Genomic DNA, 21,229 nt, shown 5'->3' with positions numbered 1-21,229 from the left:
TTGTACTTGCTCTGGCTCTGTGGAGGAGAGCATTGACCTTCTTCCTACATGCTTGACAATCCTCTAACACAGTGTCAACTTTGTTCTCGTATAGTCTGGTGTCATGGCCTCTATCCTAGGAAAAACGGATACACTTCTTGTGTACTTCTCATCCAGCTGGATCTCCAGGACATGCCCTTAAAGTGGAATGCTGATTTTCCCCCTGTTGGCAATGTCCAGGATGAATGCCAGAAACTGTGCAGGGCAGCTGCAGACAGATACTGTTTGGGTGCACAAAATTGTTTCAGACATGGTGCCAGTGTCAAAGATACTGGTCAATTCTGGGACTTCTGGTCAGTGGCCAGCTGCTCCACAAACAATGCATGGTAAGGCAGGGTGAAAATCAGATATGATACACACCATAATGGCTGAAACGTCAATTAATGCATTGAGTTTGGTAAGGAACAGTGAGGAAACTAGTGTATCCTCACAGATATAATCACTCCACCAAATTTGACACGTCCCGCACTTAGCCAAAAAAAAAGAGTAATCTCTCTATCTTTAAGCTGCTCATTTGGAGGGTTCCAGAATGAAGGAAATTGGCCTTTGGAATTCAACTTCCTGAGCATTTCCCAGGGAGCCAGTTTCATCCAGAATTTTGCATATGTGACTCCAGTTTATGCTAATCTAACAAATCTCCAGCCATTGGAATGTCCAGGCTGCAAAATCTAATTTAAAGAGAAAATGTAATTTACCTACTTGATCTTAAATGTATTTAATTGTATGCAGGTCATGAGCATTAACTGGGAGCTAACTTTTTTCTCTGTAAACAGGTACAGACTGAGCCTGCGGTTGTTAGGATTAGGAAGTTATGCTTGTGACCTGAAACTCTGCAATGACACAAGTATTATAGTGTATAAATATTGGTTCCAGCTCTATCCTGGAATATACCATGCTGTTTCATTACAGTTCATAGGTTTGAATTGCCAGCTCTATGAATCTTGATTTACCCAAACCTTCATTGTGCTGTACAACATGTGACAATGGAAAAGCAGATGCATTAAAATAAGGATTACTCAAACTTACAGTAATATTCTTTTCCTCAAAAGAATGTGTATTGATTTAAGGCCAGCCCAATTCAAAATTATCCCCTGAAAACATCTCTTAGAGACTACAATGCATCTGTATTACCTGATTGTGGAGGGTACTTAATTAAGCAATAAAATAAAACAAAGAACTGGGGCTGCTGGAGATCTGAAGTAAGAAACAAAATGTGCTGGAGAAAATCTGCAAGTCTGGCATATCTGTGGAGAGAAAAACAGAGTTAATGTTTCAACTCTAGTAAAACTTCAGACGTAAGGCCACTGGACTAGAACCATTAACTCTGTTTTCTCTCCACAGATACTGTGAGACCTGCTGAGTTTCTCCAGCATTTTCTGTTTTTGTTAATAAACGATTATCCATTTTTAAATTTTATACCACTCCTCCCATATATAATAAAATTAGTCAGCCTCTACTTATGAAACAAGCTCACAACCAAATCCAAAGTTTGACATGTGTTGCGAATCTGGTCCTCCACTAATCCAAAGCAATAACTATATTACAATCTCTCAGACATGCATCTTTCAGATTATTTTCATGAAATTATGGATCCAGAAATATTGAACAAAATTAGAAATGTATAATCTTTCCAGAGTGAAAGACAAAAATAACATTAGTTGTAAAAATAAATCAACATAGAGAGATGTGTTTTTACACATTGAGAATTTCTGCATGTTCTAAAGTTGTATTTACACAATACTTAAAAGAAAATTAAGCATTCCCAATTGCTACAGTGCACAGTAATATGTGAACAGATATTTAAGAATGTACACACACCATTCTCATGCTGGTTAGTTTTAAAGCAGCACCCAAACATTAAGAGATTTTGCAATAATTAGCTTGAGGAGGGACATATTTTAAGTAACTACAAACTAAATATCTTTGGGAAAAAGCACTGCCATGCATAGGTGCATTATAAGGTCATTTACCTTACTAATATTGGACTTTGAGTATCATGTGAATGCTCATTATGATAACCATTACTACCAATTTCCAGGCTACAATAAAATATTTATATGGAAAAAAAACCCTTAGGTTTTCAATGAAGATTTTGTTTCAAAATGAATGAAGTAAAATAAAAGATAAAATCTCAAATAAAAGCAAAATATTTTAAATGTAGAAAATCTGAAAGTGTTGGAGAATGTCAGCAGGTCTGACAGCATTTGTGGAGAGAGAAACAGGAGTTAATCAGGAGTTAAAAGAAGTTAAACACAAACTGTTTTTCTCTCCTCAGATGCTGTCACACCTGCAAATGAAGCCTGTTATGTTGCTAGTTATTTCACATTCATCTCAAAACAAAACTATATATTTTCCAATTCTGGATCCGCAAAATAATCCAAGACTAAAAGGTATCTAACTAGACATTAAGTGCACTGCATCAATATATATAGAGAGCTATTTTATAATATGAAGCACTTAACATTATATGCAGCTTAATCTATTTTGGAAGCACATAATTCAAAGCAGTTACGCAAATTACTTATAAAAATTTCTTTCACTCTAAAGATTGTGTTCATTAAGTGTTACACACTTAAGTCAGTGTCATTTAAATTATTCTGACAATATATCGAGATATATTTTCACCCAAATGTTGATATAATACAAGTATAACTTGCTTTACAGCCTTTTACCTTGTCTAATTTACAAACTTAACCCTCAAGATCACTCAGTATGAAACAATTTCTTACGTTTTCATGGGGTATTCTCAACACTACAGAAATACAAGAAATGAGAATGTTGTTAAAATTCACAGGAAATATTAAAGCAGCACATGTTTTGCTGAGAACAATGTGAATGTGCAAATTTTATATTGGACATATGAATTTTATGACAGAAAAAAGCATGTATTTTTAAAAATTGAAATTACAAAGATGATGTGACAACACTTCTCTGAGTGTAATATTGATTAAGAGCCATAAGTTAAAAGCAACAATGATTGCTAAAAAAAAACTGAAAAAATGTGGAAAGGGTATCAATGGTTATCACAAAGTAAAATGCCAAGTCCCTGAGACAGAGGAACTGTAGAGAAGAAAAGGGACATACAAGGTTAAGAGACAAATAGAAAACGAACAGCAAAATTTAGTTCTATCTTCTAATTACAAAGGTGTAGCAGAGGAAATCTTCAGAGAAACAGAAGACTATAAAGAATCAAATGGGAGAACACGATATCTAGAAATACATGTTTGTTCAACACAAGGAAAATAGCTTGTTAATTCAAACTTAAAAGTACAAATTATTAGCAAACTTGCTAGTCAACTGTTCATGGACAATGATGTTTAACCGATGTTACCCTGTTTATTAAACTAACAAAAGGAACACCAAGTTCATTGAAAGTAGCTACAGAAATGTGTGTTCCTTCAGTACATTTTCACAACAGATTGAAATTTAGGAAAGGAATTTGTTTCTTGTAATACACTAGATGCATTTTGTGCATCTTTCCCCAAAACTGACTTTCTTCCAATCAGCTCCAAATTGAAATTAAAAATTATTTGCAAACCTGATCTTATTTGTAAATGCTATAAATATATCAAGGCCTGTATTTTGAGAATAATTACTAATTATAATTAGGTGTTAAGAATTCCTTGTGTTTCAAAAACATACAAAAACTACAGAAAAATTCAGTAACCAGTAGAGACTTTATTTTAAAATCTACTCACTCATCATATACATCCTCTGTATCCATCCGCCGATAGAATTTGGATAGTTTCACAGCAATTATAATACTTGGTATTAAAAATACTGTACAGCATCCAAGGCTGAACCAAAAGCCATTCTAAAGAGAGCAATGAGAAAATAAAATACAGAAACCAGTCATTCAGACAAAAACTTGGCTAAATGTTACTAAAAAAAAGCAGCGTTGCAACACATAATTGTGAAAATATTTTTACCAGGGAATCCACTATAAAACCGCACATTATCATATCAGCTGCATCCACAGCATTAGCAATCGGCTTACAGACAGCAACTTCATTGTTCATCTGCAAAATTAAGTAGAATATATTTTATGAAAGAAAACTGATAGCTGTTTAATGCCAATTATTCATTTTTAATTATCCATTGAATGTGCACGTCACTGGCTAAGCCAGCAGTTATTGTCCATCCCTAATTTCCTTTGAGAGCGTGTAGAGAGCTGCTTTACTGAACGGCTATGGACTGTAAGCAGCAGGTACATCCACAGTGCTGTTAGGAAGTAAGTCCCAGAATTTTAACTCCATGACAACAAAGGAACAGCAAGGAAGTTGCAGGTCAGTATGAGGTGCGGTTTAGAGGGGAACCTGTAGGTGGTATTGTTCCCATAAATTCACTTCTTCTCAGTAATTGAGGTTGCTTGATTGGAATATGCTGTTGAAAAAACCATGACAAGTTGCTGCAGACGGGCTTGCATATGGCACACACCAAGCTTTGGTAGTGGAGAATGTAAATGTTTAAGGTGGTGGATGGCAAACAAATTAAGCATGAGCTTTGTCCTGGACAATTGTAGAGCCATAGTGCTGAGCCTTAAATGTTTATTTGCTGCCAGTTTTGTCAAGTTTCATGGAGGGTTTCTTGCTGCAAGGTCGAGTTAACTTTCTTTTCATATCTTACCAAATGCACCACATTAATGACCTACCATGTCCTATGGTATTCCTCTTGCCTAATTCTAATTCTAATCCCAGTTTACCATAAACTATACTAGAAGAACTCACCACTGACAGGATATCTGTCAAAGAAAACTGCATTGCTGCTGGCAGTGCCATTTTGAAAAGGCCACTGAGCATCTGGATGAACACTGCTGTCTGAAGCTGCCCCACTCAATGACACACATTCATTGAGAGGACATAGAGTCATAGAGTCAGACAGCATGGAAATAGACCCTTTGGTCCAAATTGTCCATGACAACTAGTTTCCTAAACTGAGCTATTTTGATTTGCCTGCATTTAGCCCATATCCTTCTTAACATTTCCTATCCATGTACTTGTCCAAATGTCTTTTAAATGTTGAAACTGTACCGGCCTCTACCACTTCCTCTGGCATACTTGATCAGAGCTTTGAAATGTAGGTCACTACTGCAATGGAGGTAGTAAAGTATCATGATCAATAAAATATGGAATAGACTGTGGGAATTGAGAAACACAAGTACTTAGTACCCTCGAGCAATGATGAAACACAAAGTAGTCATTCACACAATCTACAAAGACCATTCATTTCTAAGACCATGTATCAACAATATTTCTTCCCAAGTGCAGTGTAATGATAACATAATATTGAAGAAACTTAGCAAGTCTGGCAGCATCTGTGGAGAGAGGCAGAATTAATGGACGGATTCAAAACATTAACTCTATTTCTCTCTCCACAGATGAGATCAGCTGAGTTATGCTTTTATTTCAAATTTCCAGCAGCTGCATTGTTTTATTTTCACAGCAGTGGAACAAGCTAACAAAGGAAATTTTCACAGCCCATCATTTCAAATCTTCAAGACCCATCATGAGATTACTTCTATTTTAAAGCTTTCATTATCAATATTACCATTTCAGCAGCATACATCTGGTTTAGCTAGCATAATCTATATAAATATTAGTAGAACATGGATAGTAGTCTGCCATAACACAACTAAAGAAGAAGCAGAAATCAGACAACCTTGCTCATTGCTCACTCTTTTCTAGAGTTGACTGGCATTGGTTCCAGGTCATGCAATGTCTTGATTTTCAAGATGCCATCTTCTTTTCCAGATTCTATCATGGCCTCACAACTTCCTAACTCTGTACTCTCATCCAGTCACTCACCCCTGGAAAAATCTAACTTGTCTAATTACAATCTCAAGAATATCCCCAGTTTTAACTGTTCCAACATTGTTGACCGCACAGTTAGCTGTGACTGGACCAGCAACTGGAACTCCTTCTCCAAACCTTATTACTTCTCTGCCTTTCATTTATTCTTTAAAACATTGTTTAACTCTAAACTTATATCAGGTTTTGTCATCTGGCTAACATTTCCATCTGTAGCTGGGGCCATATATTTATAACTTGTTAATGTGATGTGGTCATCACTGGTAAAGCCAACATTTACTGCCCATTTCTCATTGCTCTTGAGAAGGTGGTGATATCGTGTTTTATAACACTCCTGTGAAGGACTTTAGGAAATTATGTTTCGCAAAAACTGAGCAGTGGGCAGACAAGACATGACAAGTGATACTTGAGCTATGACGAGATAGATAAGAATTAATCTTTTGCTACAGTCTAGAATATTGATAAGTGTCATTTCAATACTATGGCAGGGGTGGAAACTTGATTGGACAAATTCAAACTTACAAGTTCTGAGAAATGTGGGCATGGATTTGGGAAGCATCAGTGAGTTCATGGACATTGGACAGGAAAATAGATGGGGGGTTGTTATAGTTTGCAACTGGAACCAAGGGATTTTTTTTAGGAAATAAGTGATGTTACCAGATACCAAGGAGAGAATGAGGCAACATCTGAAAAATAAAACTGGCTAGCTTGAGGACCAATGGTCAGCAGTTAAGTCAGAATAATGTCAACAGAGTTCAGAGACGGTATTCAGGAAGGTTGGACAAAACAAATTGAGAAAGTCACAAGTTCAGGGCCCGGAAAATAGAAACCTTTACAATAAGTTTGAACCAGTGAACTAGCTTAGGCACAGGCATTGATTAAAGGCTATCCAGCTTATTGACAAAATTGTTCATGAGCTTTTTGCACTTATTGTTAGAAGTTATGATGGAGGAGACAAGGGTGAGTGGTTTACTAAGACTGTAAGCAGAAGAGAAAAGATAATAGGGGTTATTTTAGCATTCCAGGGTGATCCTATAATTATAACCAGTTTCAGAAAAAAGGCAAGACCTTACTGCATTTTATGAGGTCCAATCATATTTAGTGTTGGATGAAAAACCATTTGTGTGTTGTATCCTTTCAAGTTTTTATTGCTTAGATTTAAAGAAATAGACATTAGGAGTGTAGCAAGACGAAAGAGTGGGGAATGATTTTATTGGGTCTATTGTGTATCAAAGTTGAGGTGAGTGTGTGGTTAAACAAATAAATAGCTACAGAAATGCTGTAATGAATGGAAGGCCAAAGGTGGACAATCGGGACTTTGAAAATGTAGTTCTAACCAAATTCAGCAAGTCTTTTTCAAGTGTTAGAACAAGGGAAAATTATTTTCTTGCATGAAATCCTGGTGGACAAGCTGATGAAGAGGAGCAACTAGAGGACTGGCAAAGGAGGCCATTTCAGCAGGTGCTAGCTGCCTGTTTCAAGGTCAACAGCCAGATCAGTGCAGTGTCCACATTTGCTGGAATGGCCAGCAATGTAGCAAGAAAATATGTGACCTCCTCTGTTCCACCAGGGTGAGTATCACACTCTTGGTGGGTTTTTTTCATTAATTCACATACAGACTTATTGTGCCAGGAGTTCCTGACTGATGTGCGCCTCCATGGACTTCAATGAGGACTATGCCCTAAAACTATGAAACATGGCTGTCTGCTGATTGTGCACGCCATTTGTTTCCTGCATACACCGCTGGTTCATAGTGTGAGACTGACATAGCACTCTGGCATAGAGAAACATAGCTACCCGCTTAGTTGAGGATTGCTGATCAGCAAGGCAAACTGCAAGATTGCATGATGCATGATTACTTATGGCAAGAAAAGGCAAATCTGAGACACTGTGAGCACGCAAGTAGCTGCTTATAGAGCAGGGAGTTTTCCAAATGCATGTAGTCCATTCTGAGAATTGGGTACCTGCCCTTGCACATAAAGTGTCCTTTCAGTAGCTTTTCAATACTAGAAAACTCTGGGACACACACACACACGCAACAATTCCACTGCCCTGTGGCTGACCACTGCAATTCCCCCTCCCACTTCACCAAGGACATGCAAGTCCTGGGCATCTTCCACTGCCAAATCCAAGCCACCCAATACCTGGAGGAAGAATGCCTCATCTTCTGCTTTGGGACCCTCTAACTACATGGCATCAATGTAAATTTCACCAGTTTCCTCATATCCCCTCCCTCTAAGTTATTCCAGATCCAACCCTCCAATTGGACACTGTCCTCTTGAACTGTCCTACTTGTCCATCTTCCTTCCCATCTATCCGCTCCACCCTCTGCTCTGACCCATCACCATTCTATATATAAATGCACGAAGCATTAGAAAGAAGATGGATCTTTTGGCTCTTTTGGAAATTGGCAGATATGATATTGTGGGGATAACTGAGACGTGGCTTCAAGTGGACAGGGCCTGGGAAATGAATATTCAAGGCTATACGTGCTATCGTAAGGACAGACTGATGGGCAGAGAGAGTGGGGTGGCCATGTTGGTAAGGGATGATATTCGGTCCCTTGCGCGGGGGGACCTAGAATTAGGGGATGTAGAGTCAGTGTGGATAGAGCTGAGAAATACTAAGGGTAAAAAGACCCTCTTGGGAGTTATCTACAGGCCCCCAAACAGTAGTCTGGATGTCGGATGTAAGTTAAATCAGGAACTGAAATTGGCCTGTTGCAAAGATGTTACTACAGTTGTTATGGGGGATTTCAACATGCAGGTAGACTGGGAGAATCAGGATGGTATTGGACCTCAAGAAAAAGACTTTGTGGAGTGCCTCAGAGATGGATTCTTAGAACAGCTGGTGCTGAAGCCGACAAGGGAGAAGGCAATTCTGGATCTGGTATTGTGCAATGAACCAGAATTGGTCAGGGACCTCAAAGTGAAGGAGCCATTGGGAAGTAGTGACCATAATACAATAAGCTTCAATCTGCAATTTGAGAGGGAGAGGGTACAATCGGAAGTGACAATATTTCTGTTGAATAAAGGGAACTATGGAGCTATGAGGGAGGAGCTGGCCAAAGTTCAATGGTGCAATACCTTAGCAGGGATGACAGTGGAGGAACAATGGTGGATATTTCTGTGTATAATGCAGAAGTTGCAGGATCAGTTCATTCCAAAAAGGAAGAAAGATCCTAGGAGGAGGCATGGGTGGCCGTGGCTGATGAGGGAAGTTAAGAAACAAATAAAGTTAAAAGAGAAAAAGTATAACATAGCAAAGATAAATGGGAAAATGGAGGACTGGGAAGCTTTTAAAGAACAACAGAGGATTACAAAGAAGGAAATACGCAGAGAAAAAATGAGGTACGAAGGTAAACTGGCCAATAATATAAAGGAGGAGAGTAAAAGTTTTTTTAGGTATGTGAAATGCAAAGAAATGGTTAAGACCAAAATTGGGCCCTTGAAGACAGAAACAGGGGAATATATTACGGGGAACAAAGAAATGGCAGAAGAATCTCGGTGGCACAGTGGTTAGCACTGCTGCTTCACAGCACCAGAGACCTGGGTTCAATTCCCACCTCAGGCGACTGTCTGTGTGGAGTTTGCACATTCTCCCTGTGTCTGCGTGGGTTTCCTCCGGGTGCTCCGGTTTCCTCCCACAACCCAAAGATGTGCGGGTCAGGTGAATTGGCCATGCTAAATTGCCCGTAGTGTTAGGTAAGGGGTAAATGTTGGGGTATGGGTGGGTTGCGCTTCGGCGGGTCGGTGTGGACTTGTTGGGCCGTAAGGGCCTGCTTCCACACTGTAAGTAATTGAATTGGTACTTCAGATCTGTGTTCACTGGGGAAGACACAAGCAATCTCCCTGAGCTAACAGTGGCTGAAGGACCTGAACTGAAGGAAATTTATATTTGCCAGGAATTGGTGTTGGAGAGACTGTTAGGTCTGAAGGTTGATAAGTCCCCAGTGCCTGATGGTCTACATCCCAGGTACTGAAGGAGGTGGCCCGAGAAATCGTGGATGCGTTAGTGATTATTTTCCAGAGTTCGATAGATTCGGGATCAGTTCCTGTGGATTGGAGGGTGGCTAATGTTGTACCACTTTTTAAGAAAGGTGGGAGAGGGAAAGCAGGAAATTATAGACGAGTTAGTCTGACCTCAGTGGCAGGAAAGATGCTGGAGTCTATTATAAAGGATGAAACTATGGCACATCTAGATAGTAGTAACAGGATTGGTCAGAGTCAGCATGGATTTATGAAGGGGAAATCATGCTTGACTAATCTTCCAGAATTTTTTGAGGATGTAACTCTGAAGATGGACGAGGGAGATCCAGTAGATGTCGTGTACCTGGACTTTCAGAAAGCTTTTGATAAAGTCCCACGTAGGAGGTTAGTGAGCAAAATTAGGGTGCATGGTATTGGGAGCAAAGTACTAACTTGGATTGAAAGTTGGTTTGCTGATAAGGAACAAAGAGTAGTGATAAACAGCTCCATTTCGGAATGGTAGGAAGTGACCAGTGGGGTACCGCAGGGATCAGTACTGGGACCGCAGCCTTTTACAATATATGTTAATGATATAGAAGATGGTATTAGTAATAACATTAGCAAATTTGCTGACGATACTAAGCTGGGTGGCAGGGTGAAATGTGATGAGGATGTTAGGAGATTACAGGGTGACCTGGATAAGTTAGGTGAGTGGGTAGATGCATGGCAGATGCAATTTAATGTGGATAAATGTATGGTTATCCACTTTGGTGGCAAGAACAGGAAGGCAGATTACTACCTAAATGGAATCAATTTAGGTAAAGGGGCAGTACAGAGAGATCTGGGTGTTCTTGTACACCAGTCAATGAAGGTAAGCATGCAGGTACAGCAGATAGCAAAGAAAGCTAATAGTATGCTGGCCTTCATAACAAGAGGGATTGAGTATAGAAGCAAAGAGGTTCTTCTGCAGCTGTACAGGGCCCTGGTGAGACACACCTGGAGTACTGTGTGCAGTTCTGGTCTCCAAATTTGAGGAAAGACATTCTGGCTATTGAGGGAGTGCAGCGTAGGTTCACGAGGTCAATTCCTGGAATGGCGGGATTACCTTACACTGAAAGACTGGAGCGACTGGGCTTGTATGCCCTTGAGTTTAGAAGACTGAGAGGGAATCTGATTGAGACATATAAGATTATTAAAGAATTGGACACTCTGGAGGCAGGAAACATGGTTCCGCTGATGGGTGAGTGCCGAACCAGAGGACACAGCTTAAAAATACGAGGTAGACCATTTAGGACAGAGATGAAGAGAAACGTCTTCACCCAGAGAGTGGTGGTTGTGTGGAATGCTCTGACCCAGAGGGCAGTGGAGGCCCAGTCTCTGGATTCATTTAAGAACGAGTTGGATAGAGCTCTCAAGAATTGTGGAATCAAGAGTCATGGAGATAAGGCAGGAACAGGATACTGATTAAGGATGATCAGCCATGATCATATTGAATGGTGGTGCAGGCTCGAAGGACAGAATGGCCTATTCCTGCACCTATTGTCTATTACATCTGTATTTCTAGCTACCATCCCGCCAGCCCCACGCCCCTCCCATTTATCTCTCAGCCCCCATGGGGAACCCCCAAATTCCTGATGAAGGATTTATGCCTGAAACGTCGATCTCCTGCTCCGAGGATGCTGCCTGATCTACTGTGCTTTTCCAGTGCCACACGTTTTGACTCTAATCTCCAGTATCTGCAGTCCTCACTTTCTCCTTTCAATACTAGTTGTTGGCAAGTCCTGCAAATGCGAGTCTGTACTTCCTAACTGTCCTACACATGGCTTTGAACAGTGCTATAAGGATTCCATCAATCTCAGAAGTCAAAGCCCTTGAATGAGGGTTGTGTGTGGCTGGTGCCCATTGACTGTGCCCTGAAATGCTATTGTGTGTTGAGCAACATGGAGGCTTCTCTGAGCCAGCAGTGAGCTGAAATCCCGGATACCCACTCTGACTTCCACGTGGAACATTCCAGGCAATACATTTGTTCGCAGAGGGTGTCCCTTGTACTTTCTAGGGTCCTACCATATGTTGTGTACTCCCTTGCCTTTTTGGAATTTACAAAATGTATCACCTCATACTTTTGTGGATTAGACTCCATTTGGCACTGTTCTACCCACCTGACCAGTCGGTCTATATCATCCTATAGTCTAAGGCTTTTCTCCGTGCTATCTATTGCACTGCCAACCTTAATGTAATCTGTAAACTTACTGTTATATCTCTTACATTCGTGTCTAGTTCATGAACTTACACTACCATCAAGAGATACAGTACCAAACACTGTCCCAATTTCACTTATAAAATGTCTCTGGATTTTAGCTACCAATCACATGCATACACATATAGCTGCAAGGATGGATCAAATGCAACAAATCTGACTTGCATGGGTCTCAACCTACCCAGAAATAGACCTAGTGATCCATGATCTGAAACCCTCCTGGTAGCATTTCCTCAACCATGCATTCATTTCCTCAGTCCACTCATAACTTCTTAGCATATGCATTGGGAGTAATTCAGAGATTACACGCTTTGAATTCCTGTTTCTCAATCTGCTATCTAGTTCCCTAAATTCTTGTTGAAAGACCTCATTCTTCTTTCTACCTGCGCTATTGGTATCAATGTGAACCACATCCTCTGACAATTTGCCCTCCCCATTCAGAATCCCCAATAACAATTCAGTGACATCCTTGGCTCTAGCCTCAATGGGGAAACACAATCCTGAAGTCACATCTGCAGCTGCAGGAGCTCTTAACGCAGGCTTACCAGAATAATTCCTGAACTTCAGGGGTTAGGTTATTAGGAGAGATTATACAAATCAGGCCTGGTTCCTGTAGAATTTAGAAGAGTAACCAAAATCTGATAAAAGTCTTCAACATAGTAACTGGAAAAGACACAGTAGATAGAACTTCGGCTAAAACTTGGGAGCAGCCCTAAGTGGTGGCCCATGACATAGGTAGGAAGAGAGATGGGATTTAAGGCGGAAATTCAGGGCTCTCGAGTGGAAGCTTAGAGCTAGAAAAGAGTTGCTATCTCTGGTTTGTTACCTGTGCCACATACTAGTGAAGATAGGAACAGGGAGAGAGCAAAGCTGAACATGTGGCTGCAGGGATGGTGCTGGAGGGAGCATTTCAGATACCTGGGTAATTGGTGCTCTTTCAGTGATAGGTGGGATGGTCTTCACCTGAACCAGAGAGGTACCAATATCCTGGGGGTGAAATTTGCTAATGCTTTTCGGGTGGGTTTAAACTAATTTAGCAGGGGGATGGGAACCTAAATTGTAGTTCTAATGTACAGGAGGTTGAGAGTAGTTAGGTCAGAAATAAGGTTTCAAGATCGCAAGAGGGCACCAGCAAGCAAGAAGTTGGTTTGAAGTGTGTCTACTACAACGCCAGGAGAATCTGTAATAAAGTGGGTTAAGTTGCAGCATGGGTTGATACCTGGGATTTTAATGTTGTGACCACTTCGGAGACATGGGTAGGGCAGTTACAGGAATGGTTGTTGCAGATTCCAGGATTTAGATGTTTCAGTAAGAACAGAGAGGATGGTAAAAGAGGGAGAGGTGTGGCACTGTTAGTCAAGGACAGTATTACAGTGGCAGAAAGGACATTTGAGGATTTGTCTACCGAGGTAGTATGGGTTGAGGTTAGAAATAGAAAAGGAGAGGTCACCCTGTGGGGAGTTTTCTATAGGCCTCTGAATGGTTCCAGATATGTCCAGGAAAGAATAGCAAAGATGATTTTTGATAAGAGCGAGAGTGATAGGGGAGTTATTATGGGGGACTTTTAACTATTCAAATATTGACAGGGAATACTATAATTCAAATACTTTAGATGAGTCGGTTTTTGTCCAATGTGTGCAAGGATGGTTTCCTCACAGAGTATGTAGACAGGCCAACAAGGGGTAAAGCCACATTAAATTTGGTACTGTGCAATGAACCCAGCCAGGTGTTAAGGTTTGGAGGTAGGTGAGCACTTTGGTGATAGTGACCACAATTCGGTTATGTTTACTTTTGTGATGGAAAGGGATAGGCATATACCGCAGGGCAACAGTTATAGCTGGGGGAAAGGCAACTACGATGCGATTATGCAAGATTTAGGATGCATTGGATGATGAAAGAAGCTACAGAGGATGGGCACAATTGAAATGTGCAGCTTATTCAAGGACCAGCTACTGCCAGGAGGGGACATGGGAAATTACTGATGAATGGGATCATGGAAAACCCTAAGGCTTTCTATATGTATATCACGAGTGAAAGAACGACTAGAGTAAGATTAGGGCCAACCAAGGATAGTAGTGGGAAGTTGTGCAAGGAGTCAGAGGAGATAGGGGAAGCATTAATGAATATTTTTTGCTAGTATTCATACTAGAAAAAGACAATGTTGCCGAGGAGAATACTGAGATACAGGCCACTAGAATAGATGAGATTGACATTCACAAGGAGGAGGTGTTATACATTTTCACACTTTCCAGAATTGCTAAGCCCCTGGGTCTGATCAGATTTATCCTAGGATTCTCTGGGAAGCCAGGGAGGAGATTGCCGAGTCTTTGGCTGTGAACTGTATGTCGTTATTGTCTACAGCAATAGTGCCAGAAGCTTGGAGGAGAGCAAACGTTGTTCCCTTGTTCAAGAAGGGGAGTAGAGACAACCGTGGTATTTATAGACCAGTGAGTCTCACTTCAGTTATGGGTAAAGTGCTGAAAAAGATTATAAGAGATAGCATTTATAATCATCTAAAAAGGAAGACGTTGATTAGGGATAGTCAACACGGTTTTGTGAAGAGTAAGTCGTGCCTCACAAACCTTATTGAGTTGTTTGAGAAGGTGACCAAACAGGTGGATGAGGGTAAAGCAGTTGACATGATGTATATGGTTTTCAGTAAGGTTCCCCACAGTATGCTATCGCACAAAATACAGAGGCACAGGATTGACGGTGATTTAGCGGTTTGGATCAGAAATTGGCGAGCTGAAAGAGAGAGTGGTGGTTGATGGGAAATGTTCGTCATGGAGTTCAGTTAATAGTGGTGTACCACAAGGATCTGTATTGGGTCCACTGCTATTTGTCATTTTTATAAATGACCTGGCTAAGGGCATAGAAGGATGGGTTCGTAAATTTGCGAATGATACTAAGGTTGGAGGAGTTGTGGCTAGAGCCAAAGAATGTTGCAGACTACAGAGGGACATAGGTAAGCTGCAGAGCCGGGCAGAGAGGTGGCAAATGGAGCTTAATGCAGAAAAGTCTGTGGTGATTCACTTTGGAAGGAGCAACAGAAATATAGAGTACTAGGCTAGTGGCAAGAGTCTTGGTAGTACGGATAAGCAGAGAGATCTCGGTGTCCATGTACATAGATCCCTGAAAGTTGCCACCCAGGTTGATAGGGTTGTTAAGGCGGCATACAGTGTGTTAGCTTTTTTTAGTGTAGGGATTGAGTTTTAGAATGATGAGGTCACGGTTCAGCTGTACAAATCTCTGGTGCGAGCGCACTTGGAGTATTGCGTACAGTTCTGGTGACCGCGTTAGAGGAAGGATGTAGAAGCTTTGGAAAGGGTGAAGAGGAGATTTGCTAGGATGTTGCCTGGTATGGAGGGAAAATCTTACAAGGAAAGGCTGAGGGACTTGAGGCTGTTTTTGTTAGAGAGAAGAAGGCTAAGAGGCGACTTAATTGAGACATATAAAATGATCAGAGAGTTACAGAGGGTGGACAGCAAGAGAGCCTTTTTCCTCGGATATTGATGGCTAGCACGAGGGGACATAGCTTTAATTTGAGGGGTGATAGATGTAGGACACATGTCAGAGATAGTTTCTGCACTCAGAGAGTAGTAGGGGCATGGAAAGCACTGCCAGCAACAGAGGTAGACTCAACAACTTTAAGGGCATTTAAATGGTCATGGGATAGACATATGGGCAAAAATGGATCAGTGCAGGTTAGATGGGCTTAAGATTGATTTCACAGGTTGGCGCAACATCGAGGGCTGAAGGGCCTGTACTGCACTGACTGTAATGTTCTATGTTCTATATTTGAACTTAGGGCCAGACTGATCAGGTAAGATGTTAAGAAGCACATCTAGACACAAAGAGTGATAGAACATAGAACATTGATGCTGTGTCGTCCTGTGGAACTAATCACAAGCTCATCTCTCCTACCCTATTCCACTTTCATCCATATGTCTATCCAATGACCATTTAAATGCCCTTAAAGTTGCTGAGTCTACTACTGTTGCTGGCAGGACGTTCCATGCCCCTACTACTCACTGAGTAAAGAAACTACCTCTGACATCTGTCCTATATCTATCACCCCTCAATCTAAAGCTATGTCCCCTCGTGCTAGCCATCACCATCCGAGGAAAAAGGCTCTCACTGTCCACCCTATCTAACCCTCTGATTATATGCCTCAATTGAATCACCTCCCAACCCTCTTCTCTCTAATGAAAACAGCCTCAAGTCCCTCAGCCCTTTCCTCATATGACCTTCCCTCCAAACTAGATAACATCCTAGTAAATCACCTCTGAACCATTTCCAAAGCTTTCATATCCTTCCGTAATGTGGTGACCAGAACTGTATGTAATACTTCCAGTGCGGCTGCAGCAGAGTTTTGTCCAGCTGCAACATGACCTTGTGCATCCAAAACCCTATCCCTCTATCAATAAAAGCTAACACATCATATACTATCTCAACAACCCGATCGACCCTGGGTAGCAACTTTGAAGGATCTACGTACATGACACAGAGATCTCTCTGCTCATTTACACTACCAAGAATCTTACCATTAGCCCAGTACTCTTTATTGCTGTTTTGCTCTCCAAAGTGAATCAGCTCACACTTTTCCACATTAAACTCCATTTTGCCACCTCTCAGTCCAGTTCTGCAGCTTGTCTATGTCCCTCTGTAACCTGCAACATCCTTTAACACTAACCACAACTCCACTGACCTTAGTGTCATCTGCAAATTTACTAACCCATCCTTCTACACCCTCATTTAGGTCATTTTCAAAATGACAAACAGCAGTGGACCCAAAACAGATTCTTGCAGTACACCACTAGTAACTGAACTCCAGGATGAACACCTCCCATCAACCATCACCCTCTGTCTTCTTTCAGCTAGCCAATTTCTAAATTGCTAAATCACCCTCAATCTCATGCCTCTGTATTTTGTGTAATAGTCTACCATTGGGAACCTTATCAAGTGCCTTACTGAAATCCATATAGACCACACCAACTGCTTTACGCTCATCCACTTGTTTGGCCACCTTCTCAAATGACTCAATAAGATTTGTGAGGCACGACCTACCCTTCACAAAACCGTGTTGACTATCCCTAATCAACTTATTCCTCTCTAGGTGATTATAAATCCCATCTCTTATAATCTTTTCCAATACTTTACCGACACCCTCAATCCCACGCCTCCATATTTTCTGCAATAGCCTACCGTGAGAAACCTTATCAAACCCCTTACTGAAATCCATACAGAGGAACTTTGATTATCCAAATGATGGACGGGCACTATTTCATTCGGATAATCGATTATTTAGTTAATCAATTAAATGCCTTTCCTCTGGGCCTTGGAGTTTTTAAAGTCTGCTCCCCTTTCAGGAGACTGTAGCAGCACATAATACGCGAGCCCCCGCCCCACCCCTACCCCAGCCCAGCATCGCGCCTCTCCCTTCCCTCCACCCGCCAACCCAGGCCAACACAGCCCCCGCACGTGCCCCAACCCAGCCCAGCACCCGACCCGTCCCCCCCAATCCCGTCCAACACCGTCCTCCAAACCTCATGCAACAACACCGTCCTCCAAACCACATCCAACACTGCACCATGCCCGTCACCCCAACCTCATCGAACTCCACCCTCCAAACCCCGTGCAACAACACCCCCTGCCTGCCCCAACCCTGTCCAACAACGCCACCCGCCTGCCCTACCAAACTCCATCCAACACTGCTCCGCCTGCTCCAACCCCATCCAACACTGCCCCCAACCCTGTCCAACACCGCCCTCCAAAACCCGTCCAAAACTTCCCCTCCACCCGCCCACAACCCCGTCCAACACTACCCCCCCGCCCGATCCCCCAACCCCCTCCAACACTGTCCCCCTGCCCGCACCCAACCCCATCCAACACTGTCCCCAACCCTGCCGAACAACGCCCTCCAAACCCCGTCCAACACTGCCCCTGCCCGAGCCCCAACCTTGTCCAACACCGCTCCCAAGTCCGTCCAACACTGCCCCCCACCTGATCCACCTAACCTCATCCAACACTGCTCCCCCAACTCCATCCAACACTGCCCCCCACCTGACCCACACAACCTCACCCAACACTGCTCCCCCAACTCCGTCCAACACTGCCCCGCCTGACCCCCCCCAAACTCATTCAACACCGCTGCCCCAACTCCGTCCAACAATGCCCCCACCCAGCCCCCCAAACTTGTCCAAGACTGCTCCCCCCAACTCCATCCAACACTGCCCCCACCTGACACCCCAACCTCATCCAACACTGCTCCCCCCAACTCTGTCCAACACTGTCCCGCCTGACCCCAACCTCATTCAACACTGCTCCCCCCAGCTCCGTCCAACACTGCCACACCTGACCCCAACCTCATCTAACACCGCTACCCCAACTTCACCCAACACTCCCCGCCTGACCCCCCCCAAACTCATCCAACACTGCTCTCCCCAACTCGGTCCAACACTGCCCCTGCCAGACCCCCCAAACGCGTCCAGCACCACTCCCCCCAAGTCCCTTCAACACTGCCCCCTGCCCGAGCCCCCATCCCCCTCCAACACTGTCCCCCTGCCCGCACCCAACCCCCTCCAACACTGTCCCCAACCCCGCCGAACAACGCCCTCCAAACCCTGTCCAACACTGCCCCTGCCCGAGCCCCAACCTCGTCCAACACTGCCCCCCACCTGATCCACCTAACCTCATCCAACACTGCTCTCCCAACTCCATCCAACACTGCCCCCTGCCCGAGCCCCCAAACCTCATCCAACACCGCCCCCTGTCCGCTCCCCAACCGCGTCCAACATCACCCTGTGCCCGCCGCCCCACATTGTCTAACACCACCCCAACCCCTCCAACACCGCTCCCACCCTGTTCAACACCGCTCCCACCCTGTTCAACACCGCCCCCGCCCGAACCCCTCCAACACCGCCCCTGCCCCCACCCCGACAACACCGCCCCGCCCCAACACCTCCAACACCGCCACCCCACCCCCCATCCTGTCCAACACCGACCCGCCCGCCCTCAACCCCAATCAACACGGTCACCCCCGCCCCCAACCCCGTCCAACACCACCCCCCTGACTACCCCCAACCCCATCCAACATCACCCTCCAAACCTCGACTAACACCACCCCTGCCCTACCCGCAACCCCGTCCAACACTGCCCCCCCGCCCACCACCACAACCGCATCCAACACCTCCCCCGCCCACCTCCCAACTCCATCCATCACCGGTCCCTGCCCACCCCCAACCCCATCCAACAACGTCCCAGCCCACCCCCAACCCCATCCAACACCACCCCCCAACTCCATCCATCACCGGTCCCTGCCCACCCCCAACCCCATCCAACACCGTCCCAGTCCACCCCCAACCCCATCCAACACCACCCCCTGCCCGCACCCTAACCCCGTCCAACACCAGCCCCCTCCCACCCCCCAACCACTCCAACACCTCCCCCCACCTGCCCCCAACCCTGTCCAACACCGCCCCCCACCGACCCCCTAACCCAATCCAACATCACCCTCCAAGCCTCGTCCAACACCGCCCCTGCCCACCCGCAACCCCGTCCAACACTGCCCCCGCCCACCACCCCGACCCCATTCAACACCACCCCCGCCTGCCCCACAACCCCGTCCATCACCGCTCCTTGTCCACCCCCCAACCCCATCCAACACCGTCCCAGCCCGCCCCCAACCCCGTCCAACACCGCCCCGCCTGACCCCCAACCCTGTCCATCACCGCTCCCTGCCCACCCCCAACTCCGTCCAACACCGCCCCCGCCCGCTCCAACCCCATCTACCACCACCCCGTGCCCACCCCCCAATCCGTCCAACACCGCCCCTGCCCACCTCCCAACCCCGTCCAACACCATTCCTGCCCGCCATCCAACCCCATCCAACACCGCCCCTCACCTCTGTCCAATACTGCCCTCGCCCGCCCTTCAACTCCATCCAACACTGCCCCCTACCACCCCTTAACCCCATCCAACATCACCCTTCAAACCTTGTCCAACACTGCTCCTGCCCTCCCCCAACCGTGTCCAACATCATCCCCCACCCGCTGCCCAACCCCATCCAACATTGCTTCTAACTCTGTCTAACACCGCGCCCCCCCCCCCCCCCCAAACCTCATCCAAAGCTGCGCCCTCGCCCGCTCCCAACTCTGCCCCCCCCTCCAGGGCAGCCGGACTGTACACCAACAACAAGACTGCTGCTGCTGCCTTTGTGGGTTAAGTCTCCAAATAGCACACACACTGACACAGCCACACACACACAACTTTTACTGCAATTTTTTGACAGGTTCCACCGTTGCCCTGTACAGGACAATATTGGAGATATTAGCTGGGAAAGGGGGGATTTAGGGTACACCACTCTATAGAACTCCAGGAAAAGTGTGGGGCGAGAGAGAGGCCGGGAGGTCAGTCATTTGAAGACAGTGTCCGTTTTATCACTGTAAACAAAAGACGTGATCACTGCAGGAAACACATCTTTGATGTAATGTTTCCAACAGGACCTTGAGATCTCTTTCGGACAATCTGATTTTTGGATAATTGGTATTCGGATAATTGAGGTTCCTCTGTACACTACATCAACTCCTTTTCCCTCATCCACCGGTTTGGTCACCTTTTCAAAGAACTCAATAAGGTTTGTGAGGCATGACCTACTCTTCACAAAACCATGTTGACCAACTCTAATCAACTTATTCCTCTCTAGATGGTTATAAATGCTATCTCTTATAACCTTTTCCAACAATTCACCCACAACAGAAGTAAGGCTCACTGGTCTATAATTTGTCTCAATTCCCCTTCTTGAACAAGGGGACAACATTTGCAATCCTCCATGCTTCTGGCACTATTCCTGTTGACAATTATGATATAAAGATCAAAGCTAAAGGCTCTGCAATCTCCTCTCTGGCTTCCCAAAGAATCCTAGGATATCTTCCATCCAGCCCAAAATCTCTTCCAACAAATGGCAGTGGATATTAGATAGTTGTTAATTTTAAATCTGAGTCATAGTCATAGAGATGTACAGCTAAGAAACAGACTCTTTGGTTCAACTCATCCATGCCGACCAGATATCCCAACCTAATCTAGTCCCACTTGCCATCACCTGGCCCATATCCCTCAAAACCCTTCCTATTCATATACCCATCCAGATGCCTTTTAAA

General features: G+C 44.3%; 1 protein-coding gene across 5 annotated transcripts in view; it reads right to left on the bottom strand.

Annotated features, from left to right (window-relative positions):
- Positions 1–21,229, bottom strand: part of LOC132819835 (prominin-1-A-like) — a 287,338-nt gene that overhangs the window by 25,173 nt on the left and 240,936 nt on the right. For all 5 annotated transcript variants that reach the window (XR_009645127.1, XM_060831697.1, XM_060831707.1 and 2 more), the window contains 2 exons: positions 3,969–4,058; positions 3,738–3,853 (listed from right to left, as the gene is read on the bottom strand). Coding sequence is in view for 4 of the 5 variants with exons in the window: in XM_060831697.1 (XP_060687680.1) it covers positions 3,738–3,853; positions 3,969–4,058 (206 nt within the window). In the remaining variant the exon portion in view is untranslated. The remainder of the gene's footprint in view (positions 1–3,737; positions 3,854–3,968; positions 4,059–21,229) is intronic.

This window comes from Hemiscyllium ocellatum, chromosome 1 (assembly GCF_020745735.1).
Source record: "Hemiscyllium ocellatum isolate sHemOce1 chromosome 1, sHemOce1.pat.X.cur, whole genome shotgun sequence".
Lineage (NCBI taxonomy): Eukaryota > Metazoa > Chordata > Chondrichthyes > Orectolobiformes > Hemiscylliidae > Hemiscyllium > Hemiscyllium ocellatum.
The sequence above is the reverse complement of the archived record's forward strand: the minus strand, read 5'-3'. Positions and strand labels throughout refer to the sequence as shown.